Source organism: Triplophysa rosa, linkage group LG16, assembly GCF_024868665.1.
Source record: "Triplophysa rosa linkage group LG16, Trosa_1v2, whole genome shotgun sequence".
Lineage (NCBI taxonomy): Eukaryota > Metazoa > Chordata > Actinopteri > Cypriniformes > Nemacheilidae > Triplophysa > Triplophysa rosa.
Genome location: NC_079905.1, coordinates 11,018,902 through 11,045,184, shown reverse-complemented (window position 1 = coordinate 11,045,184; position 26,283 = coordinate 11,018,902). Strand labels below are relative to the sequence as shown.

The 26,283-nt window shown below is 38.6% G+C and overlaps 1 protein-coding gene across 14 annotated transcripts in view; it reads right to left on the bottom strand.

The window, feature by feature from the left end:
* adgrb2 (adhesion G protein-coupled receptor B2) overlaps positions 1–26,283 on the bottom strand; it is a 253,724-nt gene that overhangs the window by 72,472 nt on the left and 154,969 nt on the right. For all 14 annotated transcript variants that reach the window (XM_057354076.1, XM_057354078.1, XM_057354082.1 and 11 more), the window contains 2 exons: positions 24,462–24,564; positions 18,099–18,142 (listed from right to left, as the gene is read on the bottom strand). In XM_057354076.1, the coding sequence (XP_057210059.1) occupies positions 18,099–18,142; positions 24,462–24,564 (147 nt within the window). The remainder of the gene's footprint in view (positions 1–18,098; positions 18,143–24,461; positions 24,565–26,283) is intronic.

Sequence of the window (26,283 nt, the reverse complement as noted above, 5' to 3'; positions counted from 1 at the left end):
GAAAAACATGTTTCTTTATACGTAAAGGGGTAAAAACATTTGCCAAATACAAACAATGCAAAGCTGTTGTATTCGAGTTGATCCTCAGCTTAAACACACTGCGGAGAGCAGATGGTCAGACTTAGAGGAACCTCTAAATATAGATTCATGTTAAACACAAAACAACATTTCTCTTTCCATGAGCCCCTAAAAGTCAACTTCAAAACATTCCAGTCACATAAGGCCTGTGGTACAGATGAGACTCTGGATTGCAACCTGTCACACGCTAGGTCATTTTTCACTTTAATAGAATATACGGGTGATAAAAGCTCTGGCAACAGAAAGAATAATACCTCGACCATGACCACTGTGTGGCATGGCTTGAGCAAGGCATTTAAAGATATGTTTTGAGATCAGTGCAAATTATTAAAAATAAGTTGTGGCATAATGTTCATTACCGCAGGAGACAATTTTGACTTGCTAATCGCAAAAAACAATTGGGGTTAACACAGCAGATGTGCACAGGGTTTAAAAGCTGTAATGGGAAGCTTGCATTTGTGTTTTATCATTTGAAAATCATTCTGAGTTGATCAATTCAACCAAAATTCTGTTATTATTTACTTTCCCTGATGTTGTTCCAAACCTGTATTCTGTTCTTTTTATGCAACATAAATAAAAGGATGTTTACATAGCTGTTTTTCATTCAAAAAGATCCATATATCCATTTTAGTGTCTGTGGGCTGTCAAGCTTCAAAGATGATATAAACCAAATTATTCTTCAAATCCTAAATATTATATTATAAATATTATAATGTTTATCATATATCATATTATAATTCTTATAAAACAATAACCTTGTGTTGTACAGACTAAAATTAAATCTATGTAATGATGATCTTCAACTTTGCACCTGTACTTTAATCGAATATGATGTAATGTACTGTATAAATAAATATATGGTGCAGTTTCGGAACCATTTAATCTCACTGCTGACCATTTAAAGTCACTGCTGACCCTAAACATACTTTAATTTTAACTACTGCTTTTTGCCCTTTTTATTTTATTACTATTTTCTTGTTTTTCCCAAAAAGCCTGTGGTCTCTATGGAATGTGGATGTATAGAAAATAACATCATACAAGTTTGGAAAAAAACTAATTTAAAACTTTTATTGGGTGGTGAACTAAGGGCATTATGTGACAAACACATTATTCATTTAGGTTATTGTTGTCCTTGGTAAAAACCTTAGACAAAAAGGAGGAAATAATAATAGCTTGGCTTTGTTGAAAATATGGGTACTTAAAGTGTAAAAATGGTCAAGAGTGAACATTACAATCTGAATCTATTTTGTGGTGATTTAAAAGATTTGCGTCACAGGAACATACTTCAATGTTTCAATATACCAATTAAACAGGAGACCATGCATAAATGTAAAGAGATGAGGCACTACTGTATGTGATTATAATGCATTTATTCTTTTTATACTGGTCATTTTATTTTATAAATAATATTATGAAGTTGGCATATTAGTTGCATATCTTGTAAGAGTTATTAGGTTAGGAGTGTGGAAAGCTTACTCTTACAGCACAAATAAAGCTACTGTCAAATCCACCATCAATGTAACTGTAAGGAGGAAGGCGGGACGAGAGCCGTGAGGGAACGGTGCGAGGCCGGTGACGCGAGTGATAATGAGTGTCAGCTGCGCGTTGCACCGGTCTCGCATCTCTCACGGAGGAGCTACGGAAGCATAAAAGGACGAGCGACAGGAGTGTACGACGAGAGAGGTCCAGGCCTGGACATTGTGTTAAGTTTTATTTATGTTTGTGTGGCCGGCAGTTGACCGTGAGGTAGCTGTCGGCCCTTTACATTCGTTTTGTGGTTGGTTTATTTTATTAAAAGTTTATTTAATGTTCGCCGGTTCCCGCCTCCTTCCTTCCTTATTTTCAACTGTATTACAGTAACATTTTAGGAACACCTAAACTGGGATAGGAATTCCCAAGAAATAGAAAAGTGCAAGGGATGCACATTGGACCATTGGCCATATCTGTACCGGCTATTATCAGTTATTATTATATGGCAAAATTTCCATATCTGCGCATCCAAAGAAAATTACTATTAAGCTTTGTACATGTTGTTATTTTAGAAAAATGGCTTATAACTAGGTTACATCACAGTGATGCATTACAGTCTGTTTTTCATCTCATTCTGTCTCTCATGAACATGCACATTGCCTTTTTCAGCACACATGCTCTCACAGAAAGCAGTTAATGAATAAAACCCGGCCTAATGCAATATAAGTGCAATCTTTCTCGCCGTGATCTGCCAATTGACATCTCTGAAGCAGCTGATCTGAGCTGAAGCCCAGTCAAAGTCTCTCAGACGCCAACACAGGCAGAAACATGAATGGAATTCTGCGTATTTCTAGTTAGACTAGGATCAAGCAGGAAGCATCAGGTGCAAACCTCACAGGGATGTTCATCAGGTGAGTGAGATAAGGACGGGGTGTGGTTAGTGAAAGAACATCTAAAAGATTGTTTGGCAGGCGATGCAGAGACTTTGCTTAGATCAGAAAACATCCAATTTCTTTCAGAATGAGACTGTTACAATGTTTTGAAAGAATAATTTCAAATCCTCCAAGATATTGTTTTGTGTATTTTGTCGGCAAAAAGAAACATTTTGACTGGTCACCATGAGGTGTGAGGATGCTGGTAATGTCATGTTATCTTTTAAGCAGTGTTTGCAATCTTTTTTATCTTTATTCCCAACAACACCACCAGTAACGCTCAGGTGTGGCTTCATTGACACCAGAAATGTGTCTCATACTGGATGTCATTTAGCGATTAATAATACCACATTTTAGTCACAATGTATAACAGGAAAAAACGGAATCCCAGTAATTGTTTCTTCTTGATTTAAAAGTTTAACCCTCTGGTGCTCCTTGTTTAGGGGCCACCTTCATACTCAGTGAAGTGACTAAACACCTGAAATTTAACTTATTTCTGTAAGTTAAATCAATGTAATATGTTGTTGTTCAATAATATTTTTCCTTTAATATTCAGATTAATTTGTGATTTTTATTGTTTTATGCAATATTTATGCAATAATTATTACCTATTTTTCCATTCAATATAATATCACTAAAGTGTAGTATTTTTCCTATTCCTATTCATTTCCTATGGCAGTCAGGAGTAAAAATGTGGCTTTTTGGACCATTTATCTTTTTTGTGTTTGATTTTTGTGTTTACATACCATACCATTCTGATAAAGTAAAAGAATAATGATAAATGAAATAATAATAAAATAAAAGTGTAATTTAAAAGCGACTGAGGAACACCAGATGGTTAATAAAGCCAAATCACATCTTTTTCTAAATATTCCTTACCAACCTAGTTGGAAATCCCTGCTTTAAAGTCCACAGCCTGACCAGCACCACATTTCACAAGGGATCATTTCAAATAAATCATTTAATTTTCATTAGTCTAACACAATTATATCGACGAAAAGCCTGAATCTGACCTCATTAGCCATTCATGTGCTTCAAATAGCAACTCAAACACAAAATCCCACTGTGTACACACCCTCCCTCTACATACAATATAACACAGTAGCCTACAGCAAACTTTCTCTCTCAACCTGTTAATTTCTCCCTCGCTGCTGCTGTTTGAAGTGCTTTCTCCCATATGCAATTATGGCTAGTTTAAGCAATTCCCCTGGACATTTAATACAGTAAGCTTTTAATGCAGACAGCTCTCTGTCTATACACCGTTTTCTTTGTCATACACACAAAAGCAACTCTAAATGCTAAAAGCAAGGGCGAGCTTGCTAACATATGGAGAATGAAATGCCACAGCAGTCATTTCTCGCCTTACGGTATGCGAGCGCAGCTTCATTATTTAATTAGCACATGCTGTGATAGGTTTAATGAACCAGCAGTGTGCTCCGGTCTGGCTTCGCATCATCAATGGCCCGGCCCGTGTTTGTGTTTAGGCGTCTGATTAAATGGCCAAATCTGCAGTGACAGTAGTCTGAGAGTGGGGGATCAGATTACTGAACACACGAAATTGACTTTGTTCCCTTTTGTTTTTAATATCCACTACAAGATGAGTTCCCACAAACGGCGGAGCAAAAACACGAGATAAACGTTGACAAGCGTGATCGAGCTGCCGTGGATAAAAGGAGTCATCGCCTTGACAAAGGGTGCCGGGTTAAGTCAGAACCGCGTTTAGCATGAAAGCGAGAAATGCTCAGACAAACAAATTAAATGTGGATGTCTACCGCAAATCCGTGCGTGGAACAGTTTTATTTCAGGAAGGCAATTAATTGTAATCTGGTCGTAGGCACCTGCATTATGAGCTAAATATGCCCTCTATTATTATCATGCCATGTGTTGAGAGCATCATTTTGGGAGCATTTAAATATGGAAGAAAAATGAGAAAGGGACGCACAAAGAAGAAAGTGAGAAAGAAAAATGATAATAATGGATTTTAAAGGTATGAGAAAGAGGAAGTTCACTTGATCTGAAATCCTTTTTTATTATTTGAACCATACAATACAAAGGAATTTCCTGGACATTCGTTATAAAGAACGTATAAGGGTCAGGTAAACACAATGTTTGAGAATTACAAGACCGTGAGTCAGCAGAACACATCTTGAGATAACCCAAATCACACTGTGTTTCGCACAAAGCCTACAAATCCACAGACACAAACTGTGGGTGGAGAATAAAGCCCGGGTTTCTAGAATAACATACTGAAAAAACATCCTCAAAATACATTGATTTCGCCATTTAGACTAAACGGAGAGATTTTCCATGCAAAAAAAAGACCTCATATTTTGCTCATATCAAGGAATTTGAGCACATCTACAGTATGACAATACTGATACTTCAACATACAGTATATTAAAGTGATACTTCACCCTAAAACGAAAGATTATGTCTTCATTTACTCATCCTCTTGTCATTTAAAACCTGTATGACTTTCTTTCTTCTGCAGAACACAAAAGAAATTATTTTGAAGAATGTTGGTAACCGAACAATGGCGATCCCCATTCACTTCTATTGTATGGACACAAAACCAATGCAAGTCAATAGGTCCGACATTGTTCGGTAACATTCATCAGAATATCTTCTGTGTTCTGCAGAAGAAAGAAAGTCATACAGGTTTCAAATGACAAGAGGGTGTCAGAATAATGACAGAATATTCATTTTTAGTTGAACCATCCCTTTAAAAAAAGTCAGTACCTGAACCAGAGCACAAAGCACTGACTTCAAAATCAAACTCTCAGCAAGGTTTCTGAATAAGTTTGAAAGATCAAGTGCTCATCCTTACTTGCAGAAGCAAAGGAAAATGACATTAAGTGCTGCCACATATGAAACCCAGCAAACCATGTAAATTCATGGAAATTGCCTGTCATTGGCCTCTCACCTTTGCTTTCCTGGTGATAATTGTTAAGCTTCTTAAGAGAGATTAGCTTTCCTCCTGATGTACTGATGGGAACGATGCCAGGAGAGAACGGTCAGACAATGCATGACAATGTTAGAAGTGATAATGGCGAAGGTCCATATAATATAAATAATCGATTTACAATATGGTCCTTTCATGATTTGAGCACAATTTGTGGAGAGCAAAGAGTAACCAACACAAACATGTATATCAGCGTGTAGCTGGCTAGCTATGGTGAGAAATATCACAACAGTAGCAAACCAAAACGGTATTTACATATCTTCGCTGTCCTTCTGAATCCTTGTACTTCCAAATTCGCTGTTTTTCAGGAAATGGAAAAAAACACTGTACTTGAATCATTTAAACATTCCGTGTTGTCAAAGTTGTCAAGCACTTTTTAATACGTTTTATTAGTTAGATATTTGCAAAACCCAGTGAAAAATAATAACGATTTATGGCACAAAAAAAATCATGAAATATGGAGATATGATACTGTATGTGGATAAGGTTTTGGAAAGACAGCAGCGATATACAAACTACTGAAAATTTCAATATGTTTCTAAAATGAAATGACTTCACATGAGTAACAGTTTTGACATCTTGAACATATAAACTTTAAGTCTTATAAAGTGTAGAATTATAAGACATAGGCAGATGATAATTCACTAACATTAGCAATACAGTAGCAAAAGGAAAGGTTTATTATGGCGGAAATATTCACCACCAAATTCAAGCACAGCGTGAAATGTTGTTCTTGTAAAACCACCTGATCTCTGACTTCACGCAACCAGTGCCGTTACACAAGCTATTGGTCATTCTACACATGCATCTTGGCAGTGTCGAAATCTCTGTTTGAGGTAAACAACACAGGAAAGCACCGAACATGTACTCACCACTGTGGCGTAGTGTAAATCCACACACTCGGACTACAGATGCTATACGTGAGCAGACGGATACTTGCTGAGACTCAATATGTTGGCTTTCCAACTGACACACTAACACCCTACACTATCCCCTGCCCTCGGAGTCCCGCCCCCAACAAACACACTCTCTCTTCTGTTCTGCCCCCACGTACAAAACCACAGGATACAGAGTCATTTCCGTGTCAGGTGTTACGATTTCCAGTCTAAATATAGAGCAGCATGAGAATGTTTAGTCGTTAATTTGTTAGGACATACAAACAAAGACCGACTCGAACACTTAGTCACTGCCAAGCAAAGCTTACCAAACGCGTAAGTGATGACATGAGCAGAAAGTGGGCAGAAGATTACAGCGAGAGGAAGAGAAATAAAAGAGAGAGAGACGGATTGACCGAGAAACCGGTATGAAGAGAGAGAGATGTAGGTCTCAACGCGATAAGACAGATAAAGGCACATGGAGCAGCTCTTGCAGTGAGATAGATACCACATTATCCCAGTTTAGCTCATTTTATCTGTAAGATGCTTATGGCTGACTGTCTCACTTCATAACAGGGAAAGAGAGGGTGATGACCAGGGGTCGGCCAGGTTACACTATCACAGCAGAGAGGAACCACCCCACATTTTACTATTAAGAGCCAGCATTAAGCTATGATCGTTTACTTTTCTTGTGTAATAAAAAGCGGAGCTGTTCGAGGGGTTGATCCACAGTCCATTGAGTGGGAGAGAGTCTCAGTCAGGGCCTCCTTACTGAGAGTTCTGTGCTTATTTTCAGATAATGAGCGGGTGCAAAGAGGGTTCAGGAGTCTGTAAACCAGACTCCTGCCTTGAACCACACGCCAAAAACATCCCAGCATGCATTCATCATTCAGTAAACATCCACTCGTTTGAAGTGGCTTTATGTAGAGATGAAATCTCCTAGTGATACAGTTTTTGTAACACATTCGGGTTATGTACAGTAACTATACAAACATTGAAATTAAATAAAATAATAAACAACGTAGAGGTGCGATATCACAATTTTAGATTTGACTAAACAATCATCGTGGCCGAAACAATTTGCAATGCCAATATTATCACAATTTGCACTATAACATAAAAAATATAACATAAACAAATAATAAATTAAAATAACACATTAAAATGAAAGAAAAAATATAAAATATACAAAACAAATATAAAGATAAAAACAACATATTAAAGGTGTGCTGAACTGGCCGTTTTTCTACTTTTACATTCGAAAACATCAAAATCAATAAGTAATAGGCTATTTTCTACCCTGGTTTTGAGGCAGGATGGAGAAACGCTCGGTTTGAATGGGCGTGCCATATTGAAGACTTGGAAGTAAACGCCCACTGCTATGATTGGATAGCAGTTTGCGTAGTAAACTTAGTTGGAGCCTTCTGTGAATTTGGTTAGACACGTAACGTTAGGTTACACATTATCAGGACATATCAAGCGATCTCTAACAAAGCAATAGCCGAAAAATATGTCGCTATGGTTATCAGTTTGTCAATCATCACACCTAACCCTAACCCTAATCATCACAAATCACACGGAAGTGTGTACTATGTGTGGCTAAAGTCATTCGCGAACCAGAGGCTAGAGAACCGGGGCTAGAGAAGTAGTTGTTGATAGTTTTCTGTGGAGGCGGTGTTCAACCTGTCATAGATAGGTGCATTCTAGGACCTGGCGTTCGCTGAGCCTCGTGTCAATAACAGTTGTTATTTCAGTAACAAGGGCGTTTTCAGTTCTGACACTTACAGGATGTTCGCTTGAATACGATTCCCTCTTATACAACAAAAGCTTGGGTTAAAATTGAGGTCTTAATTCATTACCCCTTTAAAATAACATATTAAAATACAATAAAGTAAAATAAAATATCAGAAACATGCCAATTAAAATCTAAAATAATATCAACTAAAATACACCTCTAAAATAAAATATATATAAAAAAATGCTATTAGTCAAATGTATTGTTAATTAAGATGTTTAACTGATTAAACATTATTTTTAAGGGTTGTGGTTATAAAACTGTGGTTACGGCTTGTGAATTTTTTTGTATCCCTTAGGGTGTCTTTGTTTCATTTAAAGGCATTGTTTTTATTTTTAAAGTGGGATGCTGTGAAAGAAATTCTATATATAATTATCTATATAATAAACACATGGAGATTTAAAAGACAAAAACCGGCCGGATTGCCTCTATAACAACAGTGTTTTGTGAAAGCAGTGTAGCATGTTGTTGTCTTCTAGCATCTTGCATACTTTCACCTGACAGATGAACACAGTGGGCTGAGGGTGATGCATGGCAGCACTGTGGATTAGGAGCTAGATTAAAGCACCCATCCCGTCCCCACTAAGGAAAGCTCTGTTGGGATCACCATCCAGTTATTTACCCTGTCACTCCACTCCCTCTGGAATGAGTCCTGCCCTAGTAAGCAGCACGGGATTCTAGGTCATTGGGCAGAAAAGCTGCTAGTGGCAAGGTCGAATTCCCAGCCCCAGCTCCCACAATCCGGAAAAAGGGAAATAGGTTAAATCCATGCAAGAGGTTTGTAAAGTTCAGTATCTGTCTATGTTGTAATACCTCTGCTGGTCCAACAGGGAAGACTGTATGTTAAAAGAATAGTTGAACCCAAATTCATCATTCATTCACCTTCATGTCATTCCAAACCTGTATGACATTCTTTCTTTTGCAGAACACAAAAGAAGATATTTGAAGAATGTTGGTAACCAAATAACATTGGCTCCCATTGACTTCTATTGTATTGACCCAAAACCCCTGAGACATTTCTCAAAATTACAGGTTTGTAATGACAATATTCTAGGGTGAACTCACTTTTAAGAAACACTGGGAGATGTATTTCTATGGGTGAGACATTAGATGTACTGTACATTAACTAGCCTAGCTATAAATGGAGGACCCATTTATTTATGTGCATTCTGTATCTCTATATTTCACTGCTGCATATTTCTCATTAAAACAGAGGTAGTGTTTTGGAAGACAGATGGCACAGACATATGGGCATTTAAAACACTGAACTGTAAACATAAAGCCACGGCCAGTATGTGCTGCAGCTGTAACTTAGTTTTTTTTTATAAACACATGCAGAGGGCCATTGGGTTTGCATGGCAGCTCCCAACATAATCCTTTAAATCAACTACACACTTGCATGCTTGCGAATGTAATATACAGAATCAGACAGAATGAATGAATCAGTGCAGAGGCATGTGCTCACATACAGTGGGACGTTTGTGTAGATGAACCCTGCAGAAGGAGTGATTTTCATCCGTGCTGGAGCTCAAGCTGTGCTAATGTGCTAATGTCTTATGGAGAGGCTTCAGATGAACAAATGATTACCTCCCTGACTTTTCATCTATGAGCTGTGACTTTCTTGTTATTAGATTTTTTGTTGTACTTGCATTTTCCTTTTTCTTTTAGTTTCTTTTAGTTTTAGTTTCTTTTAGAACACAGTGTGCTCCAGCATCTAAAGTTGAATATGCATGTACAGTTGAATTCATTAAAGGGATGGTTCACAAAGAAAGACAATTCTGTCATCATTTATTCATCTTCATGTCGTTCAAATCCTGAATATGTCTCATTCTTCTGTCGAACACAAAAATAAGATATTTTCAGAATTGTCTCAGTGGTTTTGTGTACATACAAGGGCAGTCAATGGGAACCAATGTTGTTTGGATTATCAGTGTTCTTCAAAATATTTTCTTTTGTATTGTAACCTGTATAAGAAAGTCATACAGGTACAGTGAGGGAAATAAGTATTTGATCCCCTGCTGATTTTGTAAGTTTGCCTACTTACAAACAAATGAAGGGTCTATAATTTTTATGGTGGGTTTATTTTAACTGATAGACACAGAATATTAAAAAAAATCAGGGGAAAAAAATGTTATATAAAGGTTATAAATTGATTTGCATTTCAGTCAGTGAAATAAGTATTTGATCCCCTACCAACTAGCAAGAATTCTGGCTCCACAGATTGGTTATGTGCCTATATGGACCACAGATTAGTCCTGTCACTTTAAGAAAGTACTCCTAAATCAGCTTGTTATGTATATAAAAGATGCCTGCCAACAGAATCTGTATCTTCCAGTTCAACCTCTCCATCACCATGGTCCAGACCAAATAGGTTTTAAAGGATGTCAGCGACAAGATTGGAGACCTGCACAAACCTTGAATAGTCTACAGACAGAAGCTTGGTGAGAAGGAGACAACTGTTGGTGTGATTATTTGGAAATAGAAGATATACAAAATAACTATCAAATGCCCTTGTTCTGGAGCTCCCTGCAATATTTCCTCAATGGGGTAAAGATGATCATGAGAAATGTTAAAGATCAGCCCAGAACTACACGGAAGAAGCCTGTTAATGATTTCAAGACAGTTGGGAACACAGTTAGCAAGCAAAACATTGGTAACATATTGGTAACTCGCTATGCCACAGTAGACTGAAATCCTGAAGCACCCGCAAGGTCCTCCTGCCCAAGAAGGCCCGCCTGGCTCGTCTTAAGTTTGACAATGAACATAAAAATGATTCAGAAAAGGCTTTGGCGAAAGTGCTGGCACTGCTGCGAGACCAAAATGGACTCCTGTGTTTGGAGGGAGAGAAATGCTGACTATGAGCCCAAGAACATCATGTCTACAGAGAAGCACAGTGTTGGAAACATTCTGCTTTAGGGCTTTTTCTCTGCTACAGGTATACAGGATGACTTCACCGCATTGAGGGGCTGAGGGACGGGCCCATGTACCGTAAAATCTTGGACGAGAACCTCCTCCCCTTAACTAGGTCACTGAAGATGGGTCATGGATGAGCCTTTAACATGACAAAGACTGTATATTTCTGCTTATTTTTGTGTGTTACAAGATTCTTTCCCATGTCTTCTTAAAATACTAAATACATGATTATAAATGAGTTAAATAAATGAACTTCCTCTGTCATCAGATTTAAATTTAATGACTAATTACAGCCATGGGGCATTTTTGCGAATAGATTAAATCATTCTACATTTAATTACCACATTAACCATCACTATCAGATGATAATTTGTCCTGGATGACACTAAACTCCTGTCTGTGTCCCACATTGAGTTTAACTGATTCAGCACCATGGACAGCGACATGGATCATCAACAGTACCTTATGTGGCTGTATACAGTATATGATGATTCAAATGATAGCTATCAGAATGTTATTTTTGTAAATGCAATATTAAAAATAAATAATAAAATAAAGCAATGCTGAAAGATGCTGTCTTATATGTATTATATTTTCTACTCCAGATGAACAGAAGGTTTACTACACTCGTGATGCCTTCGTCCGGTTACAACGACTGCTGCCATGATCGTTTACAAGTCTACATAAACATCCCTTTAAACTAAACTTCAGTTTACTTCTACCTTTCCAGTCCATTAGTTGCGTCAGGCAGATGTTTCTGGATCCTGCAGATTTTCTATAATGAGCTTCATTTGGATAGAAAGGAGCCAAGTTTACCCATTAAAAAAACTACTTGAATACATACGGTGCGGTGCAATACCGGAAGATATAGCATCTGGTTAAAGACATAGTTTACTTAAAAAGAAAAATTCTACCAACATTTTGTCATTTAAATGCAGTTATTTTGTACTGTGACTGCATTGAAACCACCTACTTGGATATTTATTATTTTACCTTTTATTTTTGTTTCCAAGAAGTATAAATCAGATTTGCACCACCATTAATTTTTGGGTGAACTATCCCTTTAAGTTGGACTCCGGGTGATATGTGAAAGACTCCATACCTTAAGTGACAGAAAAACTAGCGGTAGCAGCTCTTCATTTCACTCTTAAAAATATATGCAACCTGCCTCCCAAAAATTGTATAATGCCAACCAATAAGATTTGAGCTTTCAATTTTGAAAAGCTCCGTGTGCACAGTCTACCCAATTCCCAACAAGAGACTAGTGATTCGCCATGACCATGCTCTAGGGCATAACTCTGTTTTCCCATTACCCGTAAGCAAACACCTTATGTCCTCCGAATGCTAACATTCCAAATAAAAAAGGTAAATATCAGTGTTAGCATAGCTTCTACTTATTTCTTGTCCTCTTTCCACTTTAGCCTCAGGGACTTGTAGCTCTTCACTTTACAAAATGACATGAGGAAGCCAAGGGATGTGAATAACAGAAGTAAACAAAGCACCTTTGTGAGACATATTCTCCTTGCTGCTCTCTGGAACTGTTTATTTTCCAACATCCTTGCCTCTCTGGAGCGGTTTACAATTTACTAGATTATAAACAGATTAAAGAACCCTCCCCTTCCTCCCTGGTCGCTCAACTGTCTCTCAGTGCCCACAACTCTGCTGTCGCCCACTATGAATGTAGCCTGGGAAGGGAAGACAGAGACCGAGAAGAAGGAAGAGAACAGTGTGTGTGAGCTACACTGTTAAATTGTAGTTTTAATCTCTACAGACATACACACAAACACGTACAGGAATAGTCTGTTTTCTCTCAATGGGTGATAAGAAAGCACACAGGAGTCTTCTTTTTTCACCGCGGAAACAATAAAACAATTGTCTCTCAGACTACTGCTTTAAATCTGCAATTTTCATTTTGCTTACGCCCATTTTCTCTCAAAAAATTCCCTCTGTGCCCTCAGCGGCAAGACCAAACCAAGCACAAAAAGGACGAACGAAAAAGATTAGTACTGTGTCACAACCAAAGGGAGAAACTTTGTAATTCCACCTAAAAAAAAGAAACTAAAGGAAGACGTTGAGTTCTGACACAATGGCCCCGCCAGCTGCTGGTGTTGAAGAATGAAAGTCAGCCATCAGGGATGAGTCTTCACGGGCCATTGTGCTCATCTATGATCTCCATCAATCTCGCTCTGTCTCCTGTTCTCATTTCCTGTGGATTAGAACTTCTTTCTACACTGAATGTCACAGCTCTTCTCGCTGTAGAGTTGAGGAGATTGTAACGGGAGGCAATTGTAACGTTCTAAGCATCTTAAATCACACTTAAGCTAGAGTGATGACGGCTGATCCGCACATGCTCAGCACTTTCCTCAGGCAGCGAGCACTATACGGAGAGTTATTTAGTCAGTTCTTTGTTTACCCCAAAATGATTGTGAGGTATAAAACATTATTTGGACAATTCCATGCAAATGTCAACCTTAAAATGAAATAATCTAGTTTTCCGATGACTACTGTTGATCGACAGCTGATCAACAGGCATATAATTTTAGATAAAACAATTTCTTAGAAAATTAAAATGTAGATACAAAATATATTTCCCAATTGCCTCACGTCTGCAAGCAGAAAAATTTGTAAGCCAAATGTTAAAAGCACATTCATTGACAATATCAGTTGTGAGGCAGATCCTACCTCTATTTGTCTGTGTGTGGGGGGGGCTTTTAGAGACACATGCTCATCTCACATGAAGCGCTAAAAGCTCCATCCTTTTCACAGAGAGTCACCAAAGGCTTCTTACAGCACAGAAAAGGGCATCGTAACCTGCTGACAATTAACAAGCCCCAGAGCTGATAGAGAGCTGGATAAAGAGATGGAAAAGACTAACAAAGAGAGAGCGAGAAAGAGAGAACATCAGGTATCGTCAGATGAAACAGGATGAAGAACGTGCGGCAGGGCATGCGGAGGCAAAGCCGGCACGGAGTGAGGGAGAGAACTTCAAGGCAGCGGGAAAGAGACGCGTAGGAAGAGGCAGATACGAAAGGGGGAGGTAAGGCCAGCTGGAAGTGAAGGTGGCATTAGGATGAAAGAAGGCATGCGGAGACTAGTTTCACTTCAAATGAAGGTCAGGCAGCAAAACGCACTGATATACTGTACGGGAGAGAAAGAGCGAGAAGGGTAATTAAAAGAGAGAGAAAGAGAGAAAGGAGGGAGAGAATATAATGGAAAAGGAACTGTGTAGCATAAAATGCTACCACTCCTTTTCTCCCAAAATTTTATTAAACTTTTTAAAGGGATAGTTGATCCAAAAATGAAAATTCTGCCATCACTTACACACCATCTTGTCATTTCAAAACTGTAAGGGCCCTATCGCAAAGTGCAGCACAAGTGTTTTTGCTAGTTTCAGCCCGACGCATTTTCCCGTTCTGCGCCGCATTGTTTAAATAGCAAACACATTTGCGCTCATTTGTGCGCCCGTGGGCGTGCTGGTCTAAAAAAAGAGGTGTTTCAGGCGCATTGTTTGCACATTGCTATTTTGAGGAACTGAAAATAGACTGCGCCATAGACCAACTCAAACCTGGTCTAAAGTCTAAAGTCAATAGCGCATTTTTTTGTTTGTTTAAATAGAGACTTAGTAGAAAATGCGCCACTGAGCGGGTCAACAGCGCGCTTTCACTTAACTTATAAGACAGAGGGAAGCGCAGCAGCACACAAACATGCCAAATATAAAAAATAAATGGAGTACAATGTAAAAGATTATTATTGTGTACATAAAGATACAAATGCGGGTTGTCCTGTGGATGGTCTGCTCGCGCGCTTTAACCTCACGCAGGAGCAGATGCGTTTCCTCTCTGGAGAAGCGTCCAGTCTCTGCTCTTGCAAATTCCACCATGTAAATAGCGAATCCGTCATGGCGCGAGTGCAACTGGCTCTTAAAGGGAATGAGAGATGATTGGTTTATTGCACGTTACGCCCAAAAAACACCCATTACTCATTACGAGAATCGGGACAACCCATTCAGACCATGCACCCAGGCGCGTCGACTGTTATCCCGTCGTTAAACTAGCAAAAGTGGATTCGGACACGCCCTGAGTGCACCTGCGCCATGCGTTTTAGACCATGCGCTTAGATCGTTAAAATAGGGCCCTAAGAATGTGAGTAAACAAAAACTGTTGGTCCCCATTGACTTGCATTGGTTTTGTGTCCATACAATAGAACTCAATGGGTACTGCCGATGTTCAGTTACCAACATTCTTCAAAATAGCTTTTTTTGTGTTCTGCCGAAGAAAGAAAGTCATACAGATTTGAAATGACAAGAGAGTGAGTAAATGATGCCAGAATTTTCATTTTCGGGTGAACTATCCCTTTGAACATCGTAAAACTCTCTGAACCTGAACAAGGCCAACTCTCGCTCTCCATCAATACCCATAAGCCCCTCCGACATCACCACACTCTATTTACAGCATCAGCTGCACATCTCCCAACAGCATACAATCTGGCCCTCCACATGCAAACAATTCCACGCAGCTTCACTCAAAACAAATTAACTGCTAACGAATACAGGGCGGACTGATTCTGATAGCCCCCCGCGTCCCATCACACATGTGGCAGCTGCACGGGCACGATCCACCAAAGCATTACCCAATCACCGCCCTAACGCATTCATATAGCGCATCCATTACGTTATCATAATCAAAAGCAATTTGTTGCTTAGCGCTGTGCCGTTTTTTCCTGGCTGTGATTAAAATGGCCCCGTGGAGAGTGTAGATTTGGTTTGAGGGATTAAACGTGGTTTAATGTGATCGTACTAGAGTAAAGCTCCGGCAGTCGCCAGCCCCGAAAGAAGGAAAATAAAAGATTGAAAAGGAAAGTCTGGTAAGGTCATTCAGTACATAAAAGAGAATTAATGATTACAAGCCTTGCACAGTGCAAAGTTCATGCAGACTTGGTCTTTTTCCCCTTCTATAAGAGTTCTTTAAGCACTCCGGGTTGTTTTTGAAGTATCTGTCCTAAAAAAGAACTTTTGTGAATAAATAATTGTAATTGGCTAAAAGCATTATAAAATCACTGTGGAACTCTGTTTACTTTTATTTATTTTTTAACGTCTAAAAAGCTATCCTGAAAGTGCTTTAAAGACGGCGGGAGATTTTCGCTGTTCCACGGAAAGTCACAAAGGTTTTGGAACGACAAGGATCAGTAAACGCTGACAGATTTTTTTTATTTTCTTGAAGCTAAAAAACAAGAGAGGGGGATTTCGGAGACTGAACCTGCGTGAGAGAGTTTTGCCTGCTTGGAATAAATGAATTCACAGAAAAGGGAGCAGAAGTTTTACTTGATTATGCAGAGGTAAAGTGCAATAACTACTCCAAGCTGGAAGCAACTAGAAATCATTCTATTGTGGTAGAGGAAACAACAATAAAAGAAAGAGAGATGTGAGAGAAATGATAGCAATCTTAAAAAGACTGACGCTGGGAATTGTTTAAATGAACAGATAATTGCGTGAGGAAAAAAACAACAATAACAAGAGCAACCAAATAAAAGTATCTATACTGACAAAAACACAAAAACAAAAGGTCCAGAGTTTCTAATTTTCTCTGCAATATCGTGCAGTATAAATCTCTCAGTAAGCGTCTGATTATAAATAAAGGCCGTATGTTATTTCCATTCACTGGCTTGGGCTTTGGAGCGATTTTGCCATGTTTGGATTTATAACGTCGATAAAATCTCTATATCTCTGTGCTTTTTAATCACACTGGCGCATTCATCTCTGAATGATTTGGAATGTAATTTGGAGGGAGAGGTAATCAGGTTTTGCATTAATTGACTTTGCGGCCTGCAGATAGAAGGTTTTTCTGCTTCAGTAATTACCGCCCGCCATTCTCCCGTCTAGCCAGGCCTGCCTCCTGGTGCGTATTAATGATGCGTGAGGAGTGCTCTGTTAGTGGGGAGTTATGCAAAAAGACATTCTTGCGCAGCCAAGCGCGCAGGAAAGAGGATGCCAACGTTCCACAGGTGTATTGTGGACAGATGTGTTTTCTGATCATATCAGCACTGATGGACAAATGGACACAGCAAAACTACAACTGACTTTATTATGGATCAATCTAGAAATGCATGAAATAGACAGTTTTTTAATTATTCACTACCGCACGGATCGCTTGAGCTCCATGGCATTGATTCACGTTGGTTGCATCATTGCATCACTGCTCAGTTAAATACGAAACAATTAAATTCTGCTTAACTCTGTCACAACACCAACAACTGATGTTACCTCACCTCAAATCACAATCTCCTATTGTAAATGAGAAAAACGCTGTCAATCTGAATTTAAATTCTGTGTAGATTCTCACTCTCGCTCTCTATTCTTCTTGCTTATCCCTGTTCGCTCTCACCTTCTTTACTCCGCTTGAAAAACTCCTTTGTATCGCCTCCCTGAAATAAACTGACTCGGAGCGCAGATGTTTTCCGACACAAATACAAACAGTGCGTGAACTAGAATACATGCAGCGCTCTCAAAGCTCCTAAATAAACAGCCACCAAGACGCAACCAAAGCATATCAACAGACAGAGTTGCATCACCAAGAGCTAAGGACGGATAAAAAAACATGTTGTTTGACATAATTGACACTTGCCTGTACATTTCGGCAAGGAGAAACATACAGGCTAGAAAGTTCTACCAGGAGGGGGAGCTCTGACAACCGGAACCTCTAACTAAGTGCGTCGGCAGGGGTCCCTCAAAAAAGATACATTTTTTACAAACCTTGAGTTTTAGAAATTGTAATAATTAAGTCTCTTGCTGTGATAGTTGTCAGGTATTTGGATGGGATCATACTGCAAGACAACCAAATCATGAGCTGGTAGGCATCACGCCTTGAAAACGGGGAATTGTGTGTCAGATTCTCACTTTGACACTTGAGGTGAGAAGAATGGAGTGTCTTTCTCAGCTCACTAATTTAATCAACACAGTGTCTCGTTTTGTTTAATGAAAACAAGATGAGTTTCGAGACATGTCAGAAAGTCAGTGACAGCTGAGTGAAAATATTGTGAGTATATTGGTGTGCGTGAGGGGAGAACATTTGACTTACGGGTTTCCGTAGTCCCAGACGACACACTGAGGATCAACAGTGCCCTTGGGGGAGAAAGAGAAAGACAGAGTTGTAAAACGTCTAAAACAAGACAAAAAAACTATTGTACAGCAAACACAAATAAGGTTGAAGTGTTTTAAGCCTGCTTCATATGTCCCAAAAAATCTTATACTGAAAAAGTTGCAATAGGCCTATTTCATTACGTTAACTTATTAAGGCTGCAAGCCTGAACTCTGACTCTATATCGCCACCCCTGTTTGAAACATAAAATTGCAGGCTACTTTACATACTTTATGTGGGTTGCAGTCAAATTATGTCAAACTCAAATTTTCCCCAAAATTGTACTGTACTTGACAGCTTAAAATATGAATCTTTGTTATAGAGGGTTTCATCGGATGCATGCGCCTGGCCCAAAGTTAACTTTCGGTCTGATGTTTGGTTATCAATCTGGTTAGTAGGGATGAGTCACGATTTTCGAATATTCGCTTAGTCGATTTAATTATAGAACACCAAATAGTGTGTGCGATTGTCGTCTAAAAATAAACAACAACAACAACAATTCCCCTTGTTTTCCGTGTTGATGCGGTGGTGATGCGTTCATGTAACCAGAGGGTGGTGCTGCTAATAACGCACCTAAACGCTGTCAACCGACAACTGAAGAAGTCTCACACTCGCTAACATTACGTAGGCTACGCACACTGTAGACTTGCGTGGCATATATGGTAATTTGGCACGATGTTAAATATGAATTATGTGTAGGGTCCTTTATAAAATGAATGAAAATGAAGTGCAGTGCAAACTCTGCCTTGCGAAGATTTCTTATCATAGGTCAAACACTAGGATGAGCATTCATTTGAGGGCGAAGCATCCACAGGTCAGCGGCAATCGGCTAGATTCATGATCAGATTAACCAAGTTGAATGCTAGACGGGCAGAGCAAACAACGGTACCATCATTCAGGCTGTTCGTAATATGTTCCATCATTTGGTTATGTTTATTATATTAATATGTTCCAGCACGTTATCCTAAAATTACTATGTGGCTTAAGTTAAGATAGCTTATTCCCTAATGAATTAAACACTTTGTCATCATACAGATGGAAAGCGTGAATGGCCTCTTTGTTAATGTGTGTGTAGCCTATACATGAATGCGAGCAGCCTATATGCGTGCATGAGGGGTGCGACTTTCAAAGAATTTTCTAATAATTCCCAGCGAATATCGAATATACTTTTTTCTTTGAAAGCCCATGCCCTCTGGCTAGTAGCTAATAATATAACTATTAATATTTTATTTAATTTATATTCATAATTTATTTTATTCTAAAATAATTGTATTCAATAAATAATTAGTTAAATTTTATTGTATACATATTTTTTAAATAAACAATTTGTGAAATGGAAAGAAGCGATTAGTCAGCAGAAGACTGCATTAGTGCGTAACTCTCCTCTTTACCCTGTTTACCTTGTTTTACTGTTGCTAGTTAAGATTATTTGTCCTTGTGCTTGTTTATTTAATCTACTGGTTGACTGAGTGCTAAGGTGTTAGCGTTTTCTAACATTTACGCATTTGGCAGACGCTTTAATCCAAAGCAACTTACATTGCATTATCCTATACATTTTGTTTTTCGGGATAGCAAAAGCTGTGAAGGATACATTCGTTCCATCCTTAAAAACCTGCGGAAATAAGGTCACATTTTGGGACTGCATTTGAAGCAACCTTTGAATCGGGACCGCCTTTCCAGTCGCACTGCTGTGACGCAATCGGTCTTAAAATGCAGCCTTCAAAGAACGCAGCCCCCGAATTGGGACACAGCCTTAAATTCATTTCTGCTGTTTTCGCTGTTCGTGTTTGGTGAGTACGTCTTTCGTTTTATTTATTTAAAAATAACGCTTAATTCTAAAGTTGCGCTTTTAGTGTATTGCTGAAAGGAGAGGAGTAGTTTTAAAATAAGATACGCAGCCCTCGTGAAACTTTATAAGTAGTTTTTGAATGTGTAATGTATAAATGTGAGCAATGAAGTATGCACAAGGCCTCCTTGGCATAAAGGTTGGCTTTATGTAATCTTGCTTATTGCATTTCTAAAGCAATATCATGGCTAACATATAATCTTAGATGTGTATATGGTGTATATTAAAGAATTCTGCTTTGTGTTTTTGGCTACAGGTGTTGTAAACTGGGGAGAAGTGACGCCATCATCCAAGGCTGAATTCAGAGTGCCTTTTCAGATCAAAGTGTGTAAGATATGTGAGAAAATCTTCAAATCCTGCTCTGATTCTTTGGAAAGGGGAAGCGCGGTTGTCTTGAAGGATTTTATGGCTGCATGGAGGACGCAGACTGCTGCTTTATGTGCCAGGGGGAAGTGACGGGGGGATGAATAATGTACAAACAAATGAACTGCAATCAAATCAGTATTAAATAAATATCAATGAAATAATCATATTGTCGCATGTTATTTACAAACAATTATAACGTTGATACCATAACCCTTGTCATTATCTAGGAAATTAAATTTAATAACATATATATATATAATTTAATAACATCTGAAGACTCTTGCTAAAAACACTCAACTTTTATTTAAATAGTAATTATTTACATATGTAACCTTAAAACATATACATAAATAACATGCAGATAAATTGTAAATAAACAATAACCTATTCGTTGACATGGTGATTTATAGTTCATAATTTCCAAAAATGTGATGATTTAAAAACGGTAAGTGAATTCTTATTACATGTGAATGAAACATTTTCCAAACAAAATTATCCAATTCAAAGTGTTTGACACCATGTTACCAGATATTAGTAATTAATGGATTCACTGTTGTATATAATATATGTATAAGTGGTTATGGATGTAACAAAAAAGGACAGGGTTTTTGGGAGACGACATACTTTGTAGGATTTCTGTGATTTAAAACTCACAAACCAGAAGCAATAATACCTAACAAATGAAGAAGGAATTCCTCTCCATAGAACATAAAATAGTTCATTTAATTTTCATTTGTCCATTTATGAAGAATATGAATGGGACGATCCTGAAATTCGCACTTATCTGACTGGAAAAATCATGCACTAAAATAAAACAAAATGCTTTAAAATCTCGAGGAGACCTGTGCTGTTAGTGTAAGTAAACCCTTTGGTAATAACTTTATATTTTCATGGTAAGGTTGACATTTTCACGAAAATTGCCCATTTCCTGTTTACCGTAGCATCGACGTCATTACTTTGCCACTAACCAATGAAAAGGCATGTCGACGGAGCAACACAAGTAGCCCCTCCCTAGGGGTAGTCACGCCTCGATCTGCAGACAGGTGTACTTGACTCTACCTGCACGACTCCACCGAGCAAAGACAACGGCAAGCACTTTAGTATATTTAAGATACATTTGCTTTCACTTTCCTTGTACACCAACAACATGTGTTTCCAGTTAATTCCTGTATGCCTGTGTTCTCACCCAAGACGCAAGGCACGACGCCGTCACTCTCACATGCGTCCCATTCACACCTCCCCTTCTATACCTCTGTCTCTCTCCGTGGGTCTCTGGAACAGCCAGTCAGCTGTGAACAAGATTGACTTCATCCATGCTTTTGCTAGCCAGTCTGACATTCACATTCTAGGTATTACTGCGACATGGATTCGTCCTAAGGACTCTGCCACACCGCTGCTCTCTCCACAAACTACTCTTGTTCTCTCACTCTCCCCGTCAAACTGGAAGGGGAGGAGGCACAGGTTTGCTTATCAACTTCACTATGCAACAACTATTCATTTGAATACCACGCTGTTAATATTGTAGTTTACCGCCCCCTAGGAAACTAGTAACTTAGTATTAGCACCTATTGTATTATTGCTCCTGTATGACATATCGCTTTATTGCTCCCTGAACTCTTTGTAAGTCGCTTTGGATAAAAGCGTCTGCTAAATGACTAAATGTAAATGTTGTGTAACTAGCGGAAGTTAAGTTTGGGCCACAAAAGAGCGCATGCGCAGCAATGAAACTCTTTGAAACCCTCCATAAGCTAACCGTTTTGAATCGCAGTGTTTTCATTTTAACTTGCTCGACTTAATTTTGTTTATAAAAAAACATTGCTTAAAGCTTTAATAAAAACAAAATGGGTAACAGATAAAACCATGTCGCCACTCATATCCTTTCCTGAAAGCAGCTAAAAGTGCCCAGCAGCCTGTTTGCTTATTGTGTTTCATTATAATTAAATCCACAGTCCATAAAAGCCATGGGTTTTAAACATGCATGAGATGCACGACAGAGGACCCTCATCTTCAGACCCCTCTATTAGTTCCACAGTCCACATATTGCTGTAGATGATTCATTACAAAGACAAATTTTTGATTCAGTGATTCGTGATATTCTGGGATGATGCGCCAGTGTGAGGCTCTAATCAGGGTTCAGTGGTGCATGGCTGGATGAACAGCTCATTATTGATTCATCAGTGAATCGACTGGTATAATTGACTAATCTGTCTCGGCTCAAGTATGCCTATTATCTCTTTTTAGGAAGTCCGGGATCAGATGGGACCTCATGACCTAACCGATGATCACCTCTGACCTTCAGGGGTTTAACAGACTCCGGAGACTTCCTGCTACGGCTCACTAAATCAAAGGATGATTACAGGATGTAGGAGTCTGTGAGGTTGTATTCTACAAAAGAGAGCAGCTGAACTAAATGCACCTGGTTCCGGTGTGGATGCATGCCATTGTTTCAATTCCAATGGCTCATATAAACCACAAACATATGTCTTGCATACTCTCATTTAAAATGATGACAAATAAACATCACAGATGGTAAACAAAACGCGCATCAGAATACATCACTTCAATCCGACACTCAGTGACTGACAGCCGGGCGCTTTCAGAGACCAATAACGGATTGTGGCATCAGCCTCATCTCAAAGATGCTGATGAATGGGGAGGAGTAGCTGAGGCCAACGTGAGGGCAAACACACAGCTGGAGCGCAATGCCTCCATTTCCCAGCAGCCTCTGGGGGTAAGGACGGCTCAGGAAGTCCGTCTCAGAGCATCTGTCCGCACAGAGAGGACAAGTCCCAACGCACAGGCTCAGATACCACCTCCCTACATTCCAAACATCTGCGGCCAGGGCACCGGAGCACAATCTGGACACAGACCCCCGCCAAGGTCCTTAGCGCACAGCTGGGGCCCACCCAGAACAGGCAGAACCTTATTATGCCCTGCTGCGGGTGAGGCATGCGTGCAAACTCATTCGAAATGAACATAAACAGATCGTTTTATTATTAACTAATATAAATCCCATGAAGTGTTTCACAAGAGATCTCAGAAATGTCTCAAACTGTGCTCATCAAACTGAGACATAAAAATATGTTATCAAAATCAGGGACATCTTTTGTTATTAGATTCTCCATATAGCATATTATCAGAGCTAATTTTATAACTATACACTCACTATATGCCAATTATTGTTTCATTTGTGTCTATTTTTACTTTTTCATATATTTCAGTAGATTATTTAATAAAAAATTATTGAGAATTTATTAAGTTTCCTGAGCTATGAAAGAAATAAGCATGCGCACAAAAATCCACGCATCACATCCACTCCCACATTTCCAAAACACGGGTCTCTACGAAGGAGACAGCAGGTAAGGGTTGCCATGGCGACTCCGGGAATATCATAACGGCAGCTGAGCTGCACTCATGCACAATCCCATCTGCAGGTTCCACATTTTGCATAAATCCTTACGGGTATATTTTTATTACTTTTCCCACATAAAAAACTGAGCGCCTTTATGTGCAGTCCTTTACATCCTGTATATTTAGGGGTTGTTAAAGATGTACTATTCATTATAGAAGATTATTAATAGAGGGTCATTTTAACCAGAACTATCTTTCATTCCTGATTATAGTGCTGAAATAGACTCCAAGCTTGCGGGCTGCTTTGTGCTTGCTGTGCTGTCTTGTAGGTACAATGTGATACTTGGGCAATTTGTCAACTAGAGCGAACGAACAGCATTCACGGGTTGTAAATAATGGTGCACTTAAAACACAGAGGAGAAATATGAGAACTCGAATGAAATAACTATTGATTTGAAATAACTGAAGGCTCACTGGAAGTATGTGAATGTTAGCACTGTACTGTCACTTATAATCTTTAAAGTTATGCTGTTTAGTGGTGATTTAATTTGAGCAGCATTATGTATCAAAATATTATTATATATAGTAATACATCATAATAAAGCACTTCAGCGAGTCAGCACTCGCATGCTTAAAGTATTTCGTAAATATACAGTGAAACATGGCATAGTATGTATTGTAGATAGGTTTATTTAATATTAATACCAGTTTAAATATGTATGAAGGTATGTGGTACTTACGTTCAGCAAAGGGGCAAGTTCCACTGATACCAGCGGCTCGGTGGGTTTGGGTAAGGGGCGCACCGTCACTGTCAGAATCTTTGAGGTGATCACAAACGGATCTCTGAAAGAAACAAAGATTACTAGATCCAAACTCTTTGTGACATTTGATGATAGGTAGTTCAGGACAAGGCATGAAAAAGTTTTTTGGTTGAATGTCACTTTGTGTTTTTTAGGATAGGACGGGACAAAACAGACTGCAACGGGACAGAATTGGACAGGGCAGGGTGAAACTTAATTGATCCCTAGGGGAAAATTCGGGCATAACAGCTGTATAAATATTCTAGAGAAAACAAAATAATAAACGCAATAGAAAATAGAAATTACGGTGAGAAAAAAAACGGTAACACTTTACAATGAGGTTGCATTTGTTAGCATTAGTTCATGCATCAGTTAACATGACCTGGCAATGAACAATACTTTTATAAATACATTTTTAAAATCAATAGTTGTCACTGTTAACATTAATGAAAGTAATGCACAGTAAACATGAAAATTGACAAGGAGTAATATTTTATTACTCTTTATTTATTTTATGAATAAAATAAAATGTATTTTATTTTAATATTTTATTACTACACTTTATTTTATTTTATTACTATAATTATCTTTCTTTTCGTTTGTTAACATACTTGCGCAAATTTGTACGTAGCCCAGCTGCAAATGTTTTGGCAATACAAATGTACATTTTGTCATGCCAATAAAGCAAACTTAAATTGAAATTGAGTAATAAATGCTGAAAAACTATATGGCTCATTGTTAGTTCATGTCAGTGCATTTACTAATGTTAACAAATACAATATGCAATACCATAACTGTCCAAAAACACTTGCACAATTGTCTTTGTAACCTAAGAGGCACCATGTGCAAATGTATGTATAATATATAATTACAAATGAATGCAAAAATCTGCTTTTATTTTTATAAGCAAAAATTAAAATTAAAACATGAATAAATATGACTAGACTTTTTAATACAGTATTTTATTCTTGTAATGCTACGATTTTAAACCACCCTGTTCTAAACAGCATCTATTTTTGGTGTCTATGTATGTGTGCTCTGGACAGGGAGGGAGTACGTCAACCTGGATATATCTGTGCAAGTTAGGTCATGGGGAGTTACATTGTGTCACAAACAAATCGGGCAGGTTAGCTGCCCCTGGAGCGTCGAGAGCAAGGATGTGTGCTCTGTGCAGAAAATTAATGAGACCCGAACCGAATGCAGACCAAAAACAAACAAATTGCCTTGATCCCATACATATTCAACAAGCCCCATCACAATCAACCACACTGAAGAACAATGACATGGATACCAGGGCCTCTAACGCTACTCACGAGAGAGAGAGAGACTGAGAGAGAGAGAGATGCTTGTGTTCCTCGTCAGGGTTGAGAGCTCTGACATGCTTATTGAGTTTGGACAGTGAACTATAGACCCCAGCAGGGCTCAGCAGGAGATGAGAGATGCCTCTAGATGCCTCCCGGTGTCGGCTGCACGTATATGGCTAATTACTCTTATCTCTTCTTTCTCAATACAGAAGAGCCCTCTCAGCAGACTGAGACCACAGGCAACACGATTTCCCACAATTTGTAAAAAATGAAGCTAACCAGAGAAATTTTGGTCTGCATTGACTGTGAAAATAATTAATAACGTTAGAACTGCATAAATGGCTAGTTTTGGATTCATGTGAACCAAGATTTTGGCACAATATTAGAGTACCAATGGCACAGATCATGACACTGGGATTAACAGGTACGGGTAGGAACTGCTATTCTAAGAACAGTAT